This window comes from Colletes latitarsis, chromosome 8, assembly GCF_051014445.1.
Source record: "Colletes latitarsis isolate SP2378_abdomen chromosome 8, iyColLati1, whole genome shotgun sequence".
NCBI classification, from domain to species: Eukaryota; Metazoa; Arthropoda; class Insecta; order Hymenoptera; family Colletidae; genus Colletes; species Colletes latitarsis.
The window spans coordinates 22,352,029-22,376,834 of NC_135141.1; the positions used below are offsets into that span (position 1 = coordinate 22,352,029).

General features: G+C 34.8%; 1 protein-coding gene across 4 annotated transcripts in view; it reads right to left on the reverse strand.

Moving 5' to 3' along the window:
- Sick (sickie) overlaps positions 1-24,806 on the reverse strand; it is a 423,876-nt gene that overhangs the window by 321,309 nt on the left and 77,761 nt on the right. For 3 of the 4 annotated variants that reach the window (XM_076771991.1, XM_076771990.1, XM_076771989.1), the window contains exons 2-3: positions 19,600-19,717; positions 18,886-18,938 (exon numbers count right to left, since the gene is read on the reverse strand). In XM_076771991.1, the coding sequence (XP_076628106.1) occupies positions 18,886-18,938; positions 19,600-19,717 (171 nt within the window). Of the gene's footprint in view, positions 1-3,910; positions 4,627-18,885; positions 18,939-19,599; positions 19,718-24,806 lie in introns of those variants that run through there. The other variant, XM_076771993.1, reaches the window with a different exon arrangement.

A 24,806-nucleotide genomic window follows, 5' to 3' on the forward strand; every position in this document is an offset into this window, starting at 1 on the left:
ATATTCAAAAAGTTGATGCTTGACACCGCAAAATGAGAAAAACCCCATAAAAATGGTCCAATTTTCAAACAGCCATAACTCCTACAATTGTGAATATATTTCAATGAAACTTTTTTCTGAAGTAGAGCTCATGGATATCTACAAAAAAGTATTAGGCAATTTTTCTATAGGGCATCAAACAAAAGTACTAAACAACAAAAACGAATTTTTAAGGAAAATCGACAGGGGGTAGCTGCTGAAATTTTTCGGCGAAAAAAAAAATTTCAAATCGTTCTGGAAAAATTATTTTTGGTTGCAGGGGTCAATTGCAAGCATTTTTGGTCAATAGACATACCCTCGAAATGTTAACCATTTTCGAGAAAAAAATTCCTTACCGAAAATAACATTTCTGGCTTGAATTGGTTCCCCGAAATTTCATGTAAATCTTTAAAATGTCATAACTTCTGAACGGATTGAAGGATTTTAATGTTTAAAAAAGCAAACGACGCGTATTTTAGTGGAGAATATGTAGAAATTGTAAAAATATTCGAAAAGTTGATGCTTGACACCGCAAAATGAGAAAAACCCCATAAAAATGGTCCAATTTTCAAACAGCCATAACTCCTACAATTGTGAATATATTTCAATGAAACTTTTTTCTGAAGTAGAGCTCATGGATATCTACAAAAAAGTATTAGGCAATTTTTCTATAGGGCATCAAACAAAAGTACTAAACAACAAAAACGAATTTTTAAGGAAAATCGACAGGGGGTAGCTGCTGAAATTTTTCGGCGAAAAAAAAAATTTCAAATCGTTCTGGAAAAATTATTTTTGGTTGCAGGGGTCAATTGCAAGCATTTTTGGTCAATAGACATACCCTCGAAATGTTAACCATTTTCGAGAAAAAAATTCCTTACCGAAAATAACATTTCTGGCTTGAATTGGTTCCCCGAAATTTCATGTAAATCTTTAAAATGTCATAACTTCTGAACGGATTGAAGGATTTTAATGTTTAAAAAAGCAAACGACGCGTATTTTAGTGGAGAATATGTAGAAATTGTAAAAATATTCGAAAAGTTGATGCTTGACACCGCAAAATGAGAAAAACCCCATAGAAATGGTCCAATTTTCAAACAGCCATAACTCCTACAATTGTGAATATATTTCAATGAAACTTTTTTCTGAAGTAGAGCTCATAGGTACCTACAAAAAAGTATTAGGCAACTTTTCTATAGGGCGTCAAACAAAAGTACTAAAAATGAAAAACGGAGTTTTAAGGAAAATCGACAGGGGGTAGGTGCCTCAATTTTTCGACGGAAAAAAAAAATTTCAAATAGTTCTGAAAAAATTATTTTCAGTTTAGGGGGCCCATTACAATAATTTTTGGTGGATAGACTACCTCCAAAATCGTAAGTATTTTCGAGAAAAAAATTCAGGAAGTTGGACAAAATTTTCGCACGAAATTAAAAAATTTCAAATCATTCTGGAAAAATTATTTTCTATTGCAGGGGTCAATTACAATCGTTTTTTATCAATAGACATACCCTCAAAATGCTAACCATTTTCGAGAAAAAAATTCCTTACCAAAAATACAATGTCTGATCCTGACATTCCGATTCCCCTGAAATTTCATGCGTATGTTTAAAAAAGTCATAATTCCTGAACGGATTGAAGGATTTTAATGTTTCGAAGTGCAAACGACGCGTATTTTGGCGAAGAATATGTAGAAATTCTAAGAAGATATTTAGAAATTCAGTTCGATGTCAAATCGGTGCTTGTGGTGGCACTCGTCGCGTTAAAATTTATTGCTATTATCGAGTTCGGTGTACGATTGTCAGAAGACACACCGTTCGATTCCCACATAATATTTCCTCTTTCCCAGGCGAATCTTGCGCGGTATCGAATCCTTGGAACGACGGAAGTGGAATCATTATGTAAGGTCATATAAGTGCGACAGGTATGCGAGTCCTTCGGCGAGAAACACGAACACAGTGGATTAACCTGCGTCCGTGGTCGGACTGCGCGACACCCGGTGCAGCGTGACTGACGTGTGTGTACGTATCGCGAGCCAGGCGGTTATGCAACTCATTTTATGTTCATTTCAAGAGACAATACGCCGGCACGAGATACCGATCAAACATTCCATCAACAGATACCAATGTCAAATTACGCAGTGTCTGGATTGTCCAGCGAAACCCCAAATAGTAATAACAGAACTGTCAAATAGTAAAACGGTAGATCCTCCGTTATTCGAACGTTCGATCATCCGGCCATTTTCCTATTCGAGCGTTTTGTTATCCGGGAGTAAAACCCTCGTTGCATTCATATTTTATAAATTCCTAGTTATTAAATATTCCATAGTTAATACGAGGTAATTAATTTTGTTCGATAGTTTGTCAATTTCTTGGCTTAAATTCTTACGAAAATTTAGAATAACAACGACACCGAAATGATACGAGATTTGTGCATTGGAAAATAAAAATTGCACGATATTGAAACTGTTTTTTCAAGCACAGTGATAGAAAAGAGGGCAAACCGATAAATCTTTAATTTGTTTGTATCATTTCTGAATTCCGGAAGGCTCAATTTTGTCGCTGTTTTAAACGAGAAGAAATTTTTACCCAACGCTGCAGAATTTATTCTTTGCGTTTCTATTCCTCGATGGTTTCGTTCGCCGAGAGTTTCTCGCGACGGTCGTCCGAGCTCGCAACACACAGAGATTTAAATTGAAATTATAGTCTCGACGACGCTAATTATTTCTATCACGAGTGGAATTAAAACTGAACCAACGGCTCAATGACGCGGAGCATGCACTTTCTTAACTGTCGTCTGTTGCACATGTGATCGTGTCAGATCTGACTAAGGTCGAGGCAGAAGCAGCGTATGTACTTCGTTAAGAATTACCCTCTGGCGTGTTCGCCATCATTGTCGCGAACGTTTCACTCGATTCGATCCTATCCTTCTTAATATCGTTCGAAATTTTACTTATCTAAAACGCAAATTGGCACTCGTGTTCCTTGCTTCGATAATTGACAAATTGTCTGACTCGTTATTTGATTTGTAGCATAATCGGGTCATTGTATTTATCTGAGCGACTAGAACAAGACAAATCGTTCCTACAAGATTTGAAATAGAAATTAACAAAAATTATCTTCTACGTTATGTAGTTTATTTTTTAGAATTAATTCTGTTCTGTAGTACTTTGATTTACTTAAATCTTTAGGGGTGTGAATACTTGTAAACATTGTTATGATCAACAAACTTGTGAACTTTTGTGATGAAATAATTTTTCAAACGTATCTAAGGAGTACAAAAGCCATCCATATAAATGTATAAATGTAATAAAATTAAGAAAAATGACCTCTTATATTCAAGGGTTCCACTATTTTTTTTAGAATTAATTCTATTCTATAATATTTTAATTTGCTTAAATATTTAGGGGTGTTAAAATTATTTTTTAAGACCGACAAACATTAATTTTTGTGATGAAATAACTTTTCAAATGCATCTGAAGGGTGCAAAAATGACGTCCCTCATTTTATAATTCTATTATTTTGTAGAATTAATTGTATTCCATAATACTCTAATTGAAAAATTAATCGCGTTAGACAACCTTCTTCAAATTTAAAATGGACTCCAAACATAAGGGTGAGAAAACTCACAACTATCATTAACCTCTTAACGCTCGTATTTTTCGGGTTAACCACGAATGATCAGTTTTCTTTATTGGATTTGTCTCTAAAAATGCGGTTTTTGTTACTTACGATGTTGTATCTGACATATAATTTGAAAGAAAACAAATATTATCATCCCTTAAACCACTAGATTAAACAAATATCGTTTTTCAAAGCAGTCAGACTCGGGCATGCACGTTGAGAGGTTAAAATCCATCCACACGAACGCACAAAGAGATAGAAATAAATAAATTTACCTGCTACGCGGACGATCCGTGTTCTTCGTCACGTTCGTATCGTGCGTCGAGTTTTCGAAAACTGCTCCAGTTCCGCATCGCGACAACAAGGACGGTACATGGCGAAGATCAAAGTTTATTTCGATCTAGTTCCACGGAAACGGTTCTTGAATCACCGACGTATATAATTGGCGAATGACAACAGTTCGGGAATTTACGCACCCGCGGTGTCAAAACAAATTGCAACCGGTATCACTTTATTTTCGCCGTTCGCGAATTTTCAGCCGCCCACGCGCGCGATTATCCGTCGACGGGGGGAGTCTTTGTTCGAAAAAAGAGAAAGAAAAGAAACGTTCACCACGATTATCGGAGACGATTGCGAATCTCGTTAAAGAGTAGCCACGGAGGGCATTTGTCGTCGTCTTGGTCGTGACCAATTCATTGTCGCTTCACCGGAGAGAGCGAAAATATCGCTTCGACTGGCCATGCCTATTTATAAACCTTCTTAAGGAGATTCTCGGACGTTTTGCTTCCTCCTGTCTTTCTCTTTTATAGCAATAACGCCCCCTCTTTGTTCTTGGATAACGCGGACACTTAAAAGAGAGTCCCTGGCGAACGTAGCAAGGTGGCGAGCCACCAGGACCCCGAACACGACGTCACGACGAACGGGACGATTGAGTGTCGTATCGTTTTCAAAGTATCCTTTACACCGCAGAAGGTCGTACCAAATCTCACGACCGGTCTCCGATCGCGCTTTCCTCGTCGATTTTCGTCCTGATTGGCCGTCGCGAATTTTTAATTCAACCGTCTCGACGCTACAAACTTCTAGACGAACAGAAAAAAGACTTCGACTTTGATATTTCGTTTATTGCACCTTTCCTGTGGGTTGTCTGCTTTTGACAAAAGTTCAGAATACGAGCTAACATCTTGAGAGTAGAATCATTAATATCCTGAGGGACTTCTTCATTCTAGAGGCGTACGACTTGGGGAAGATTTCATTCATCTCTGGAAAAATTAGGATCGCGGTCCTAGATCCTACGATTACAGAGATACCCTTCCTGATACGGAGAGATTTTTAACTACCATAGTTTTATCTTCCATTCAACCCCGGAATAGTACAGCCACGTGTTGCATTTTCTATTCATTTTTGTCACAGATAATTTTTGGTGGACGTAGAAAAATTGTTGTGTCATTTTTATATGTAAGCATTTCTATTATTTTCATTAAAAAATTCAACTTTCCTTCTCGTTGAATAATCTTCAGGGATATGTAAATTTGTCCATTTATTGTTTTTGTTGTCAGTGAACTCACAGTAAAATATTAAGTAAAATTGAATTTAAATCCTTATTCTGTTATATATTATTCAATATTCAGTTCTCTTTTGCACTTCACTGATTTTCTGAGTATTTTCACCTAATAATTACTACAATTTCATGTAACATTTCTAATTCCTTAAATTATGACTGCAGAAAATATACAAGATAGCTAAATATAATCTAAAAATCATTTATTCAATTTTCAAGCATCGTTGAATTTTTAAACCTGTTCTGTTATTGCACGTCCATCTTCTGAGTATTTTCACCAAATAATTACATACAACTTCACATAAGCTAACACACATTTCTAATTAAATTCCTCAATTTATAACTCCAGAATGTATACAAGACAATTAAATATAATCTAAGAATTATTTACTCAATTTTCGAGCTTCGTTGAATTTTTCACCAAATAATAACCGCAATTTCAGGCAAGCTGACATACATTTCTAATTAAATTCATCTAATATGACACAAAAATTTTTCTCACAGAGTTTAAAAATGAAGACACAGGTGTGGTATCGCGGGGTTGAATTTCCAACACAATTCTTCTGTTGATTCCGGTGATCGAGGACGCGTATCATTTTCAAGATGCAAGATTTCGTTCGGTTTACATTCAAGTCATCCATTTGTTTAATTCTGAGATAGTGGGGCCAGCAGGACATCTGTATCGCGTGTTTAACCGTCACCAGCGCGAAAATATAACACGGGAAACTGTTACTGCATCCGTAGTAACAGACCACCACTCGTCGTACACTAACCGCTGATAGATAGAGGCCAGGCGCACACGCAATATCGAAACTAAGTCTTGTAACTTGTAAGTTTCGTACGGTTTTCGCTACGTTTCGTCGATCGAATCATCCAAGTTTGTAATATTTTCACAGCGAGCGACTTTTAAACTGTCGTTCTCGAGTCAATTGTTGCCACACCAACGAATAAAATGATAGAAGAACACAAAACGAAGGGCAGAAATGTTTGTGGTTTAAAATTTCTGATTTCAAAATTATTCACGACAAAGGAATTTTGATAATTGTAACTTAACATTAACCGTTATTAAAAACTCTAATAATTGTAAAATTCTAATGTATCAACTGTTAAGTTATTTATATAATAGGATTTGTTTACTAAAAAGCAGAAAAGATCAATTGTCAAGAGACGTTAAAGAAAATAAATCTAAATAGTACTCATACATTTTGATAAAAGATGAATTTTAGATTGCACAGTTCCTAATCGTATTAAAATAAAATTTAGTGATTTCATAGAGAATTTTACGAGTATCTCACTGGTGACCACCACGTGAAACTTCCAATATATTTAAAAACAGTTCACAGTGGAAGAATTTTAACACATTAACTGCCAATTAATTTATGTATAAATGATAGAATTTTCTATCGAGAGGCTAAAAAAATTTCCAAACGTTAAAATAGAAAATCGATAAAAGTAGAAAAATAAATACTAATGTTAGATTATATAGTTTCCAATTGTCTTGAAACGAAATATTGTCCTGGTAGACGATTTCACGAGTACTGGTCCGGAATTAACACGGTTGAGTACCGTGGCGGACACCGGTGATCAGTTTTTTTTGTTCGAGCCGCGTTGCCGGTCACCCGTGACCGACGCTTTGACATACACCGCTTCCTCAAATCGCGAACCGTAAATAAATTCTAATACTCGCGAACTTGTCGGATTAATATCGTTGGAAATACCGTGCAATAATAAGACCAGCATCGAAGCGACATTTCCAGTTTTTACGCGATAATTTGAGCAAATCCCGAGGATAATTCGGAATGCTCAGGGTCGTTTCGCGTGAATAGAAAGGCATGAAAAATTTCCTGGTTACACAACGCGACAAACGACGCTATTGTTATTAAGAATGCTATGAAATAATATCGTTAATTGTCGAGTATTTCGAATTTTTAAAGAAGTAATTACTCGACGAGTTATTCTGGCCTGGATAAATATTTCTGTTTGTACGTTGTTAAATAAAAGCTGAGCTTTCCCAATCATGGAATTAAATATTTCACGAGGAACAGATAAAAATGTTCGATCGATCAAACGTCGCGAATAAATTGCTATGCGTTGGTTTTATTGGTCGTCAGTTATTAATAAAATTGTGTCAGTCACGCTGTAATTTGAACAAATTCGAAGGATACTTTTACACATGGAGAACAGCGGTTAACGTATTACGTATATTTTCGTAACTTTAAATATTTTTAAAATCATATTCTGATACACAACAATCTATACGTGTTACTGTCACTTTGATCTTTGAGATGTTATTTTATTCGAATTTCTCTTCAAAAATTACCACTCACTCGAGAATCGTTGAAATATCTGAGGACCTCGGGTGAAACGTCGAAATAAAGAAGCTCTTCTCAAAGATTTTATTCGCGACTGAATTATTCTTCGTTAAAACTGAACGTTTTCTATTTCCCACAGAGTCCTTCCAAGCCTTCATCCCTAATCAACAAACGTTTGTCACAAAATTAAGAAAAGATTTCATTCGAAATAGTCTCATCGTCGACACTGGACGAACGTCATAATAAATTTAAGAAACAAAAGATAATATTCTCATTTTAGTAAAGTCACCACGCCGTTTGTCACAAAATTAAGAAAAGGTTTCACTCGAAATCTTACGCTCGACACTGGGTGAACGATAATTAAAGGAACGAAAAATAAAATCTTCGATCGACTATACTTGATAAAGTCACCGCGCGCGATTGATTATATTTTCACAAAATTAAGAAACGACAAACGATAATTCTGCTCGGATTCCCGCCGAATCTTTCGCGGCACGAAGATCCAGGAGCGCGATCGTCACAGCATCCACACTACCGGGTCACTCGTGAGACACTAACCGACGAGAGACAGAGAACGCAGACACGAGGTAGAGGTAAGCTACACCGCAATTGGTCGGGTCGAGAGGTGGTGGAGAGTGTGTTAGCAGGGTGCAGAGAAAGAAAGAGACGGCGGTATAAAAGTGGAGAGGGTGGGAAGTAGGAACAAGCAGGTAGTGGGAGTCGAGTAGTGGCTGCGTATACGGACCTTAAAAGCAGGTATCCCACGTGGCCGGTGCTCATAGCATGGGGTCAGTTTCGTACTATAAAGCAGTCCCCATAAAAATAACCACCAAACCTCTGTGTTCCTGATCCAATTCCTCTTTTACCATCGCCAGGTTGTTACAACGGTCGCGATTCAACGCGGATGTTACGATCCCTATCGTGTTAACTCGCTTGCGAACGAAATGAGCTATTTTTACGATTCAAATTTCCCGCCCTGGTAACTTGATTTCCATTATACGAGGGTCGAGGAGGTCATATCCGTTTAAATGTTGACGCGAAACGATTGAATGTGCTTTTGGATGGTAAGCTTCGTATGTTGTTTTATATTGAATAGTTAATATTGTTTCGTTCTTTTAAAATGGCGATTTTACCATTGCCAAGTTGTTACGTTTGAAACGGGCTATTTTAGCTTGATTTTCGTTATATAAAAGTCGAGGGGGTTACGTCCGTTTAAACGTGGATTTAAAACAATTAAATGTGCTCATTAGCTTCGTATTATTTTATACTTTCAAAATGACGATTTTAACATCGTTTGGTTGTTACGGTTTCTAACTTGTTAAGTCGTTTGTTAACGAAATGGGCTATTTTTACGATTCAAATTTCCCGCCTTGGTAACTTGATTTCCATTATACGAGGGTCGAGGAGGTCATATCCGTTTAAACGTGGATTTGAAACAATTAAATGTGCTCATTAGCTTCGTATTGTTTTATACTTTCAAAATGGCGATTTTAACATCGTCTGGTTGTTACGGTTTCTAATGTGTTAAATCGTTCGTTAACGAAATGGGCTATTTTTACGATTCAAATTTCCTGCCTTCGTAATTTAATTTCCATTATACGAGAGTCGAGATTATGTACGTTTCAGCGTGAATATGAGACAATTAAATGTTCTTATGGATGGTAGTTTCGTATGTTGTCTTAAATTGAATAATTAATATTATTTCATACTTTCAAAATGGCGACGAGAACTCAGTTGTACGTTTTCTGAATGGTGAAAACGTTACTGCAAAAGAGATTCGTACTTTCAAAATGGCGATAAAAATTGAGTCGCTGCAAAAGACTTATTGTGGTACACAAAATTGCGTAGAATCTATTGGAAGCTACTCAAAACAAACAATATGGCTGACAATCTGAAAGTGAATACAAAAGTACTGCCTACAATCTGAACCTAGCGTGATTATCATCTTTTTGCAAAGTTTAAAGAATTTTTAGGAGAAAGATCCTTCATAAAAAATTGTTTAAATTATACTCGAACGATTTAACTTTCATCGGTATTCATCTCAGAAGCCAGATTCTGTTCTATAAAATGGAATTAATGGAAATTTACACTATTTATAATTATCTCATGAAGAATTAGCTTCATTGATCTATGAAAATAAGCAAGAATCCAAGGTATTCTGCTAAACTTGAACATCTCGAAAATTTTGCATTTTAATAAATTCTCTTTCCGCGATGTCGATCCTCCGAAACGGTCTAAAAAATTAGCATAAATTCTAACAAGAGGCTTCCGGTTTGCTTGTCCGTATCCACGTATAATGCACGACCGATTTGGAAAGGTAATGAGGCCTCCTTTCTGGTCGATACGCAACTACATTGTCGAACGAGTTCTCGTTCCTGAAAGATTCACTAATTCGATGTCGTACTTCACGGAGAGAAGAGAACGCAGAGAGGGGGTGAAAAAAAGACGCCACCCTCTCGCGGGATCCTGCAAAGAGTAACTTCCAGGATACACAATGACCGAGTAAATTGGATGGAAATTCACGAGCCCGGGAACGGTCAGCGCATTTTCTACCCCCGCATGCATTTTATATGAACGACCGAAAGCTAAACTCAAACTCGCTCGTAATTATTTCAATTTCAAACTCTCGAATAACTCTCGTTAAATCAGCGCGTATAGTAAAACCCTATAATCTAAAATAAAACCAGTTGTATCGAGATTCACAAAATAATATGCATTCGATTAATTCGAATTTTTAATAATTGCAAAATCACCACGTTCCTTTCGTTCACTGTCGTTCGATACTTTTGATTTTTCATTGCACCAGAAAATATCTAAACTCTGTAATTCACGGAAATAATACAGATGAAATAACTTAATATGGCTACTGAATGAGAATTATTTAGAAACAATTTAATACACGAATTTCAGTTCAGGGAATCGACTTCTGGTGCAATTTTTCAGATATGTTATTTATATATTTTAAATTAATTTTCGACGATAGCCTTTTCAGTCGAACCTCGTTCTTTCACCCTGTTTGGTTTTCTCCTTTTATGTACATTTCGATGAATGAAGCCATTGAATAAAAAAAAGTATATACGTACACGTTCGTTGATTTTACAAGAAATTTTGCATTATTCTTTAGAATCGTGGACGACGAAAGGAACAGTCGACGATTTTCAATGAGATACTGCATTTAAACTGTGTAAAATACGCGTCTTGAAACCACTCAAAATTACGACAAATTTCAATTTCCGTGGGAGGAATGGAGATTTATGGACGTCCACGCAACAGCCAATTAGAGTTGCACACCGCCTGTGAATGAGAATCTCCTTCCACTGGACAATAATTAACGAAAGAATGAAATACATCATTGGTCGTTTCAATTGAGTAAATTCAAAATTACAATAAGTTTGTTACAAAAACAGTAAATATTGCGAACACTATTTTTATTTGCTAGATTGACTCAAAAAGTATTTGGAACAGTGACTTAATTGCAGGAAAAAGACAAAAGGCAAGTTTATGTATGATTATAAAAAAAATATTGTTTTCTTTTTTACTATAAGAACAAGTATTTCTAATAAATTTCATACGTTCGAGTGACCATCGTTTCCACGAAAAAAATTACGTATTTCAGGAGTTTCGACATAGTGGCCTTTCAATCATGTGCTCACAATGTGCTAAATTTAGCATAACTCGAAGCCTCTAAACGAACGAACGCAGTAACTTGAACCTAACGTTCAAGAAATTTCAAACAATTTAATACGTTTGTGTTCCAAAAAAAAAAAAAAAGAAAAAATGAGCGAAAGAAGTCGATCACTTTTGCCTAAATTGTACCAACACGAAGTTTTTTTTATTTCAAATATTTTTCTCTCTCTGAAAAGTTATGAATCGAACTCTTTTCACGACGATAGATTACCAGGAAAACCACACCCAGGTTTTCCGGAGGGATTTTCCGAATCCCTCTCACAACCTGCTGCGTAAACATCCCACCTATATTTAGGACACCTGTAGCGAACATTTTCGTCAACGAAACGATGGTGATCGAATGTTTGCGGTCGCTCGTGCTCTCTCACGACGACGTGTTCTCGCTTCGACGAACAAATAGTTACACTATCGGCTCAAACATTCGATTATAAAACGCCTTCGACTCTGATTCTGAATCACCTTTGGACAAATAACATTTCACAGGCGAAGTTAATAACACGAATTAAAAAGTAACTTGTTGAGCACTGATTCAAATTACAAAACAAATAAGAATTTAACGTTGATCTCGTTATCCATTATTTCGATAAAATTACTTTAAAATATAAAGAAGAAAAATTCTAGAGAGAAAAAAACAAAGAAATCTTGACTGATTTAAGGAAGTATTGCTGTCTAGACTATCAATTTCACGGCCCTTTTTATGATTTTTTTTTTAATGATAGATAGGCTGTTTTGTACTGAGACTTTGTAGATATATTTATTCATCTTATAAGCATGTACAATATTTTTTTCATGGAAAAATATTAAAAATCGTGAGAATTATGACTTCTTATTTAATGGCTCTTTTGGAAAAGGTGCTCCAATGGCTTCCAGGATTCCAGATAATTTCAAACAGAGGGGGTTAAAGTATCTTCATAAGGGAGGTTATAGTTACAGCAGGAACTAGGGAGAAGTCAATATCCTGATAAATAAAGAAATGGCGACGCTTCAAGTTTCGAATTTCTGTTAATCGTTCTTTTGTCTTTAGCGTATCAAAAGAAATAGTAAAACTCAATATTTTTTTAAATCTCTAGTTCCAGCTATAAAGGCGTGTCTGCTGAATATTCTCTCCAAATTTGAAGTCAATCGGTTTGCTAAATCTTGAAATATCAATGTAAGCCAGTTTAAGTGCGTTTTTTAAAACAAGAAGCTATAACTCTCGCAATTTTTAATATTTTTTGATGAAAAAAATACTGTAGATACCTATAAGACGAATAAATATATCTGCAAAATGTCACTACAAAACAACCTACCTGTCGTTAAAAAAAAAATCACAAACAAAGGCCGAAGAAATGCCTAGACAGCAATATTCCCTTAAATACTGAGATTTTTCCCTGCACAATCGTGAGAAATGAGATTATGGTGTATGAGAGTGACAGATATCATCGAATGCAATTTGTTTTCGATAACTAGAGCATGCGTTACTCGGACAGTTAGGCGTACGCGTAATTCGATGACCAGCTCCTGACTGGGCCAATAGTTCTCTGTTCGTTGTTGTCTGTATTCGTTCGCGAGGCTTTGCTTTTATTTATAATTGATTACCGTGAACTCGTTAGAAGCTGGTCGGTTGACTAATAACGTATACACCGTATGAGTCACTCCCACGGGAGTGGACTCTCCGTGAAATAGAAATAGATCGCGATGGACCGACTCGGACGGTCAGAGATGCGACGCAGGCGACCAGTTCCGGTTTGGTCGATGACTCTTTTAAAAACAACACACCTGATACGAGAAACGTTACAGACACGGCGGGACTTGATTTATTTTCGCTACGTTTGTTAAAACAATCGGAAGTTCATCACTAATCTGTCGCTAACCAAAGTCGAGGGAACTATTAGTAAATTCATGATAAATATTTTATGGATTTTTCTGTTGCTATTAATCGTTTGCTAAAATACTTTATTACGAATTTTTATTGCGTAAATAGACGACTAAATTTATAAAATAAAATATTTCATAAAGAACAAGTGAGAATTTAACGTTGGTTATTCATTTTCTCCTATTGATAGTAAAGTATTTGTTATGGATTTTTACTGCATAAATGGACGATTAATAGCAAAATAAAAATTCATGACTAGATAAATTAAGAGAAAGTACCGTCACGCATATTTAAAAATGTGTTGTTAGGTAAGGTATAATTTATTTTTAACCATGAAACAGTGATTAGTGAGAAAATTTTATAAATGGAAAATCGTTCAAAAATATCGAAGAAATAGATATACACGTATCTGAATTTTTTAATAAATAAATCACACATCTAAAAAAGTGTTATTCAGAATGATAAAGTACAATCCCGTATATTTTTAACTATGAGACAGCAATTATTGACAAAATTCTATAGATCGTCCAAAAATATCGAGAAAGTAAATATACATGTATCTGAATTTTTCAATAAAGAAATCACACATATACAGGGTGTTTGGCAACCCCTGGGAAAAATTATAATGGGAGATTCTTAAAATTATAATTAAAAATTATAATGGGAGATTCTTAGAATATCAATTTGTTGATTGAGGCCTCGTTAAAAAGTTATTAAAAAATTTCAAATCATTCTGGAAAAATTATTTTCGCTTGCGGGGGTCAATTACAATTATTTTTGGTCAATAGACATAACCTCGAAATCCTACTCAGTTTCGAGAAAAAAATTCCTTACTGAAAATATAATTTCAGGCCAGAAAGGTCACTCCAAAATTTCGTGCGTATCTTTAAAACGTCATAACTTCTGAACGGATTGGACGATTTTAATGTTTAAAAAAGCAAACGACGCGTATTTTAATGGAGAATATGTAGAAATCGCAAAAATATTCGAAAAGTTGATTCTTGACCCCGCAAAATGAGAAAAACCCCATAAAAATGGTCCAATTTTCAAACAGCCATAACTCTTACAATAGTTAATATATTTCAATGAAACTTTTTCCTGAAGTAGAGTTCATGGGTACCTACAAAAAAGTATTAGACAAATTTTCTATAGAGCGTCGAACAAAATTATTAAAAATGAAAAACCGATTTTTAAGGAAAATCGACAGGGAGTAGCTGCTGAAATTCGACAAAATCAAAAAATTTTTAATCGTTCTGGAAAAATTATATTTAGTTGCAGAGGTCAATTACAATGATTTTTTGTCAATAGACATACCCTCAAAATGCTAACCATTTTCGAGAAAAAAATTCAGGAAGGTGCCTAAATTTTTGGGCGAAAAAAAATTTTTTCAAATCGTTCTAAAAAAATTATTTTCGGTTGCAGGGGTTAATTATAACCATTTTTGGTCAATAGACATACCCCCGAAATCCTACGTACTTTCGAGAAAAAAATTCTTTACCGAAAAAATACTGTTTGACCGGAAATATTTCTATAACTTTTTAACGAAGCCTCAATCAACAAATTAGTATTCTTCATTTTCGTCTTATTTTGTCCTCTAGAATTTCCCATTACTTCACAATAGTTTAGATACAAACCCAAACATTTTTAATGATGGTACAATAATTAGCAAAATTCTATAAATGAAAAATCGTCCAGAAATATCGAAGAAATAAATATACGCGTATCTGTATTTTTTAATAAAGAAACTGAACGTTTAATGAAATTTTATCGTAAAGGAGCGTTTAAAAAATTTATAAATGGATCGCTGCACATATCTGTCGGCAATTAAAGCTCCCGTAGGGTTGGGGAAACGTTCTATTTTACACACGGTAAATCCTCCACAATTTACAGTTTCTACGCAATCGACAGTTTCCTGTTTAATGTGGAGTAAGCCTAAAGGGCGCGTTTCCTCTGGTTTACGAGTTAACCCTCTGCGGTCGACAGGCACCGCGTACGGGTGACATAAGTTCCCTTTGTGCACTAACATCAAAGAAACTCCCCCACACTACCATAAATGTAAAGGCGTGCTTCGACTTCCGATTGGTTTGAATCCCCAGTCTCAACACCTATCAATGTCTTGCACCTATGATGTCCACTTTGCTCTCGAGAGCCACTATTATGGTCGAGATACTCTGCTACAGTAATTCTCAACGGCCCCCCCAGTGAGTCACACTATATTTCTTGGGGGGTCACGAGTGAAAAATGGAAAATCACATTTCCTCCTCCCACTTTTCACCTACTCTTTCCCTCAAATCCACTCGAATCTACGATCCCTCAAGCTGAGGAAACGTAAACAGTAGTGGGGATTACTCTGTTGCACGTATCCATAACCCAGATTCGTGCATACAGCGAGGTGATACTGCACAGGCAACGTAATTTCATTTTCTAGGTCAAATTGCAATTTTCATCGAACAAATAAGGGATCTAGGATCTAAATATCTACCTTCCAATGTAATAATAATTAATAATTTTGCCCATTTGTACAAATTATGTGGCCACTCTCAGTATGGAGACTTCTCTGCAATTTTCATCGAGCAAATAACGAATTTAAAATTGCTTATCTATCGTTTCTTCGAAGTTTTTATTTATGTAATAATTTCCCCCATTTCTATGAATCTTTTCTGCAATTTTCTTCGAACAAATACCAAATGTAAAATTGTCTATGTTGCGTTTGTTTGAAACTTCTGTCCAGATAATTTTGCTCATTTCTAAAGATGACGAGGCCTAGCACGAAGGCTTTCCTGCTCGTGTGGGGGAGTTTTTGTTGTAAAAGTAAAAGTTTCAAGTGGACAGCAGGCATAAGTCGCGTGTTGCGCGGGTGAGCCTTGACGGGAAACACGTGATTCGAGTTTCGCGCTTTACCGTACGCGTTGGTGTTCGCGTGCTATCGGCGCTGTTTCGTGCGTACGCACACTCGAGCAGAGCCACGGGCACAAATGCAACAGCGTTGCTTTAATTATAGACCCGGAGCCCTTCTCTTTTCCATCGTCTACCCTCGGCACCGCGAAATTGGAAAGCGTCTACGATGGACCACGCTCGTTTCTCGTGGTCGAGGGTAGGGACTGCCATTATACGTGCACCAAAACTTTCCAGGAACTTCGAAAAAGTTCTCCAAACTTTTTACTAAATTGGTATCGTAAAGCAATCTTGCAAAAATGGTGCAAAATAAACATTCTTCACGATCTTGTTTTGGAATTTTCGAAACTTTTAACGAAGCTCTTAATAACACAAAATGTACCCTTCAAATGAAAATTAATTTACTAAAAGTAGTACTCTTCAAATTATAATTAATTCAGAAAAATAGTATCCTTCAAATTAAAATTAATTTACAAAAGGTAGGACCCTTCAAATTATAATTAATTCAGATAAATAGTATCCTTCAAATTAAAATCAATTTACTAAAAGTAGTACTCTTCAAATTAAAATTAATTCAGAAAAACTAGTCCTCTTATTATTATAATTAATTCAGAAAAAGTAGTACTCTTCAAATTAAAATTAATTCAGAAAAACTAGTCCTCTTAATATTATAATTAATTCAGAAAAAGTAGTACTCTTCAAATTATAATTAATTCAGAAAAAGTAGTACTCTTCAAATTAAAATTAACTCACAAAAACTAGTCTTCTTAAAATTAAAATTATTTCAGAAAAAATAGTGCATACTCTTCAAATTAAAATTAATTCACAAAATGTAGTGCCATTCTATATTTTTCCAATTTTTTCCGTTCCTTTTGTGACCAAATAAAAGTTTCATGCATCAGAATGTGTTCGACCAATTTTACGAAATTACTTTTCTCGGTTAAGTGCCGTGCATTCGATTTAATTTTAAGACAAACACAATTTAGGACAATGGTTTTGCAAGTACCTATAATAAGTTCGCGTCGTCATATTGGAAAAGTTTTAGAGACCACTCGAAGAATCTTTGCTTCCAGACTGTTTAAAGGAACTTTTCGACAAGTTTAGTAGGTCGACAAGTTAAATAATACACTTGACATCCGACATCCAACGTGAACCTTAATTTATGATAGTAACTTTTAATACCGCTCAGAGAGGAACACTTAAGCGAAGCAAACTTTGTTTTCGAAGCTTTTACTTCTTGTACTAATTTCCATGAATCTATTCTCTCTGTTAATAAAAAATACGTAAACTAAATTCTATCAAATTGTGCATTATTTCTCGATTGATTAGTACTGAGTTTTTAAAATGACCGTTGCAAAGTACAATTTTAACAATTGTTGAGTGAAAAAATTACAAATAAAACCGTTCCTAACTCTATAAATTTCTGATAGATCCCGAAAATGTTAAACGAGATTATCCGAGGCCAAAGTGTTTATTTTTCTCGGATAGTAAAATATACAAAATACAAACTTAAAAGTTTTGGCCTCAAATACAAACACAATAAACCTATTTTAGATGAGTATTAATATATCCCTTAAATTATAAAATAATCACAAACCTTTCGAACCGTCCTCAAATAAAAAAAGAATACAATTTAGTGTGAAATATTGCGAAAACTAAAATGGCGAAGGATAAACGTGACACGTGTTTCGTTTATAGAAAGCACCAATTACGATCTTAAGTGGTTAACGTTTCGTTAGAAAAGAATACTAATTGCTCGAATTAGAATCGAGTTTGAAGGAACGCGTATCACAGCCATTGTCTTTACTAGGTACAATTGCAAAGAGAAGTAATTAACGATCTATAATGGTTCTACGCGATGCAGCTGCACAGAAGAGCTCGTTCAGATTTTATCTACGTATTCCAAATGCAGTTATGGGCTTTCTATTTTTAAAAGACAACTCGTAAACCGCTCCAAGCCACGGTGATCGACTCTCGTCACCATAAGCTGGAAGTTCTTAAATTTACTCTGTATATACTGTACTTGTAAATTTCGTGTAAACGATCTGAATCTTTCTAACTATTCACCAACACGCGTTTTGATTCATGGACGTTGTTTACTTTTTATATTATTAACACCGATCCATCGTATACTAGTTTCATCGGTCGAAAATAAATTCTACCAAATCATATAACATTAAAATATGTCAAAGTATTGTTTAGAAAACGAAGCTTTTACAAAATAGTTTCGAAAAAGAAAATAAAACACATATAATACTATTCGATGCTATTTGAATTAAGTTCGTGATTTTTTTTTTTAATATCCTTTTGAACAGTTATCAGTTCCTCTGCAATTATAACATGGTGGATATCGAACTTTTAAATTTTCGTTGTTGGAATATTAATCACAAGTTTATCGTTAACCAATTCCGACAGAAATAAGTTCGAAGACGTAATATCAGGTGAACGGAGTAAGTCACGCGATAGACTCACCGCGTCCTATCCACCTATTATTAAATTTGCTATTTGGACGTTTATTTCGGGCAAAGGGTGACGTACAGTTTTGTTCGAGCCACGCCATTGTTCTTTTATCGAGAGATTTCCCGACAGTCTTGGGAAAACATTTTCCAAAAGAAACTACAAGCTGCTTAAGAGATCGTTAAAACAGTGTAAAAGTAACAATAATATATTCTTTAGTAAAAATGATCCGCGATTGCTTGAATAAAAAATTATTTCTTAGCATTTTTAAGCATTGTTTATTTTTTAGAAATTTTCGAAAGAAAAATCTGAAGATACTCTAAACAGTAAAATTAATTTGCATACAAATATTTAACGTGTATATTATTTAAAATAAATATTGTTTATAAGGATTGAAGTCAGATCTAAGCATACTACAGTTTTAATTTTCTAATAAAGTATCGTTTCTTTTGAGAAATAAGTGGAAACGTTTAAACAAAAACTCACCATTTGTTGGGCGTTCCTGGGCTTTCGGTTAACGTCAATCACCTTCTGATTGGCTGCAACGAGGAACGAGCGATAATTAATACAAAGATGCCCTTTCGCTGGCTAACGGGGAAATCGTGAATTTATCAATGCTCATCGCATATGGCGTGCGCATACGACACGTGACCACGTTACCCCATGCACTAACGACTTTACTGTCAATTTAGGTATTATGGGTAACTGTCCAATACCATAAACGATTCGACCATTCAGTACTGTTATTTGCCACTCGATTATTGGCGTCTCTTTCATTCACTGCAAAATCAACAACCGTTCGACGATCGTAAACATTCTTTTTACCGTAATAACAATTTCAAAAAGTATTCGATCACGAGCTAGGTACAAAAGAAATTAATTTTTATTTGCTAAAGAATCTAACAAAATTACTTTTGCCTGATACTACGCAAATAGAAAATAATAATTCCTTGTAATTTTATGAAACTTTCAAAAAATTTAACGGTTGAAATTCTTTTATTTGTAACAATGTTTTGGGTCTCTATGGATTCTTTAGGTTTAATACGTTGAAAAGGAATATTCTTTTTTTAATAAAGAAGGTCTTATAAAAGCAAATGAGTTTATGGTATATATTTAGTTATTCTTTCTTGTTTTTCCATTCATATATTTAGTAGGTCTGCTTACTAAAATAGAGGAAAATTTTACTATTGATTTACTTACTGACTGCCTCGACCAGGTCAGCGAGAAGAACTCCGTCGCACAGGTCAGATTGAAGATCCGCCACTCTTCTTTTGCAACCACCTCTTTCTAAGTAATAATTCGCCCAATCCGTGTAGATCTGCACAAAAAAAAAACGCAATTAGTAATTAATAAATAGACTTCGCCTAGAATAACATCAGGTCAATGTAATTAACTTAATAATAAATATATCAGAAACGATATTGATGAATTATCCATGATTTTTCGAACGAAAGTCTTTATTTAATATTTAATTGCATCGATGCGATGAATATTAAAAAAGTGAAAATTATTTTTAGTTTTTGAAAGTAGAATTAAATAATATTAAATAAATTTAAAAAAGGAAATCATTATTTATTTTAATCAAATTAGTTTCAAAGTCAGCATTAATCAGATTTTTTGAAAAACAATTTATCGATTTGAAATTTAACAAGTCTCTATATTTAGATACAAACATCTCAGAGGCAGGAAAATTCTTTCATTATGTTATATGTAAAATATCATTTTTTTCAACATTTCTAAATTTAAAGCCAAAATATTTTTTAAAATTCAGAAAATTGCTAATAGTTGTAAATTCCAAAAGATTTCAGAATTGCTCTACCGAGAAACACGAGTAGAAATTTCATTGAAGAATCTCGAGAATTCTCGCGCGCAATTATCAATTATTATCGGAGGGGGACGCGTTACGACGACGCCTGATCGATCTGCAAATTGTCGATGATGACTAGAAACAACGTTAGCATAATAAATTAAGGTATACTAAACGCGTCGCGACACGGTAAAAACGGTAATGGTCGATGGATCGATTATTTTCAAGGGGCGTCGATTATGACTTCTAGATTGCGTGCCCCCTAGAAATGAACGTTTCATTTGTCTACACCAGAGATAAGGATCTATCGATCGATCGAGAAACGAGTTACTACGCTCGACGCTTGTCGACCGAAGTCTATAAACCGCACATGCTTGGAGTCACCATCGACCGGGGAACTGCATAAACTATTTAACTTAATTGTACGTTACAAGCTTCATGAATAATTAATTGCATTTGTATGCTAATACGATAATGTTTGATTAAAATAACCGAGAAAACGAAGGGAGAAAATTTTATATTCGACAGATTAGAAATTTAATGGACCAAGATTTACAATAGGAATAAAAAACTACAAAAGTTTTAAATATTAAGTTAATTAGAGACGATCGACAAATATTTTAAACAAATAAGCTGAAGAGGGTATATAAAAGTTAGTATTATTTGTAGCTGAAAAATATTTTTAAGACTGAAAACGTTTGGAAGAAAAAATACTATTTTATATTTTCGTGAATATTGGCTTAAATGTTTTAAACAAATAAGCTGAGGGAGGTATATAAAAGTTAGTATTATTTATAGCTGAAACATATTTTTATTGGATGACGAATAATGACGAATAAAATAAAAATAATTTAACATTGTGAGTTTAAATAAACTTGGAACGTGAAGTTAAACTTTAAATATAGGGATTCGATAAAATTTTTTTTTCTTTTAAGAATATAATTTTAAGACAAAATATATTCGAAAGAATGAAATATCTTTTTTTTTAAGGGGAATAAAATTTTGAGCTGTTATTTTTACGATTTTATTTGTTAGCTATTGAGAAAGTATTCCATAAAGAACCGTACGCATTAGAAAGTCATCGGAGTCGTTGCGATACATCTTGAATTCAATTTGCAACGCAGTGTCAGGTGTTCGACGCCCAAATTGGACGTTTCTACGCAAGAAGTCCATACGGTTCTGTCATTATTATTCGCGAAAAGACACGTGACAGTTTTGGTCGCGTTTTGATCACGCGTCCGCAAGTTAATCGAAGCTGGCACATTTATCAGTCTCCAAATTTTTCCATCGAGGCACTTCTGAAATTACACTATTTTGAAATATTATTTCGAACGTGTTATTTTATTTCATAATTATTTTCAAAATATTATATTATGTCTACTTTCGGATTATTCATTCGTGAAGAGAGCTTTATACATATAAATTATTAAAGGGATTAAGATAAATATTTTTATTAATTACTATTTCCAAGATTGCTTCTTTTGGACAGTTTGAAGTAAAGAAATTACAAAATAACTCATTATTTAACCCTCAATCTGGACTGAATTATTTTGAAGTTGGTAAATCAGCTTTCCTTCGAAGCATTTAAGAAATAATGAACTAATGGAGAATTGCATCAATTTTCCACTAATTACATCGACAGATATTATACAATATTAGTTTAATCCACACCAGGGTTAAAATCAGTTCATTTCAAACGAATATTACTGTAACTTTCAGGGAATAGTCGAAAATAAATTATTTTCTATTTCAAATGGATCTTGCCCCAAAATCGAGGTTATATTCTACTCTTTTCTCAATTTGACGGATGTCAGATTCCATATTTAAAATTACAGAACGCATAAATAGTATTTTTTAACAACTTATGTTGAATTTGATTGATGCAATGGCATGAACACATATTCTAATTAAAAGAAAAATCGTATTTTAAGGTAATCGTCAACCTAAAAGGTATCGATAAATATATGTGCGATCAATACCCGTAAATCTAGTGTTGAATTAAAAATAAACGAAGACTGAAGTTAAGGCCCCTCTAAAGACGATTCGTAAGTTCTATTTTTACTTTTTCAATTATCCGTCTATTATTTCGCTACCCTTAACGAAGGCCACGCGTCGAGAAAGCACCGGTGCAGTCAATTAAGACTTTCTACGGTCAACCGGTGCGCTCCCAAGAAGTCCTCCAGCGACCGGAAGTCGCCAGCGCGCGCTCGTTTCTTCTCCGGTGAACGAAACTTCGCCACCGCCGCCGGTATAAAGACAAAACTCGTTCTCCGCGCGGTGCTTCTTTCCACGCAAAAGAAAAGCCAAGTCGCGAAAAGGCGTCAGCTCATCGCGGGACGGAACCACCGAGTTTATTGTTTTGGCCGAGTGCCAATATATTTCGCGCGTCGGATCCCGCGAGTGGCTCCTCGCGTAAAGGTATACAGGGTGTTCGACTTCTAACGGTCATCCTTTAAAATTTGTTTACTGGCCCACTTACGGGGGGAAAAAGGAACGAAGAAAAATTTTCAGAATATTATTTTTAATAGAATAGTAGTTGCTTCGTGAATAGTAAATATCGAGTTATGTAAATAGTAACAAAAAGGCTTACTGGTAGTATGTAGAATATGGAATTCATTGATATGTTTCAAACATGAAAGTGAAATTAGGTTTGACAAATTTTGAGAACATTATTTCTATATAGATAAATGGTACAAGGAATTCTAATATTTCATGAATAGTAAAAAAAAGGCTTACTGGTAGTATGTAGAATATGTAACTCATTGATATATTTAAAAAATGACAAATTTTGAGAACATTGTACGTAAATGATACAAGGAATAATACTAATACCTCGCGAATAGTAAGAAAGATTTACTAGTAGTGTGAAAAATGTATAACATATTGATACTTTTCACAAATGAAAATGAATTTAAGTTTGACAAATTTTGAGAACATCGTTTTTATGTAAATAAATGATTACGAGGAATACTAATGCTTCGTGAATAGTTCGAGTTATGCAAAAAATTGTGAAATTGTGTTTGAGATTTTTAAAAATTTCCCCACCTATAACGAAGAGTTTGTAAACATTTTATCTGCCTAACAAAATTAACAAATTAATGTGTAGCTTTTGAATAATAAAAGACGTTTTGTTCGAATTACCAGCATTTAACTTGAAATACTTTTAAATTTAAAGGCAGCGAAATGAAAAAATGAGTTCCGCGACTTTTGTTTTGAATCTTTTCTCAATTTTCCTGAATTTTCTGGTGGAAAAAGAGGGACAGGAGAAGCGAGCCAGAAGAATAGAAACGAGCAGACAAACGGTTCGAGCGAGGATGGGGCTCGATAGAGAAAAGGACTTAGTCACCGTGCGTACCGAATCATACGATGCTCACGCACACACACTTTTGCACGTTCCTCCCGGCCGTGTAAATGAACGTGCGCGCGCACATCGACACCGTGCTTCTCTATTTGTCCTACGAGTGTGTCGCGCGCATTCGTATTCCACCGGAGGCACGCGTGTATTTACATAGGCGATTCATCTACCCCAGCGTTTCCCAAACCGTGTTCCAACCGTAAGAAAAATACTAATTAATAATCAAAAAGATACCATAAAACAATTAAACGTTGCATTGCACTAGTTCTCGCGGTTACTAATATTCTTTAGCTAATAATCGAATTTGCATGAACTCTATATCTTCTAATGCAGTCTATGAAAATGTAACACTACTGATAGGATCTACAGAGAACTGTTATACTACAAATCTTTTTTTTTAACTCTGATCTACCTGTTATTTTTCTACTATTTTCTACGATTAATAAAATTATAATAACTTAGGCTAATAATCATCTAGGCCTCTTTGCATGACCTCTATATCTTCTAATGTAATCTATGAATATATAGCATATGTATTGTTGGGATCTATGAAAATTTGAAACACTGAATTTTTTTTTTATACCTCTAATTTGCCAGGCATTTTTCTACTATTCTCTACGATTAATAAAATTATAATAACTTAGTCTGAAAATCGGGTAGAATACTTTGCATGAACTCTATATTTTCCAATGTAATCTATGAATATATAGCAATGTACTAATGAAAACTATGAAAACTATATACACTACATTTTTGTTTTTTTAACTCCAATTTGCCAGTATTTTTCTACTATTCTCTACAATTAATAAAATCATAATAACTCAGCCTAATAATCGAATAGACCAGTTTGCACGAACTCTACATCTTCCAATGTAATCTATGAAAATACAGAACGTACTGATGGGATCCACGAAAGAAAAATGTTTCTTTTCAAACGTTGATCTACCCGTTCGAGCACACGTACGCACTAAAACGAAGCCTGGGCGCGTGTGAAGGCGCGCGTGAACGCACACGCGTCGGTTACGGGCCAGTCGAGACACCCGTACTATTTTTGAGTGTAGCAAAGAGAGAAGCAGGATGAACTTCCTTCATAATTTCGGGTCATCACGTGGATTATAAGTTTCATTACTGCGCGAACGCCACTGCGTGGAGTTTTCGACTGTGGTTTTGAGCGGCGATTTCGATACGCGCGAATCGAGGCCACCCCTCGCGTGCAAAGTCACTATGTATAGCATGGATCATCAT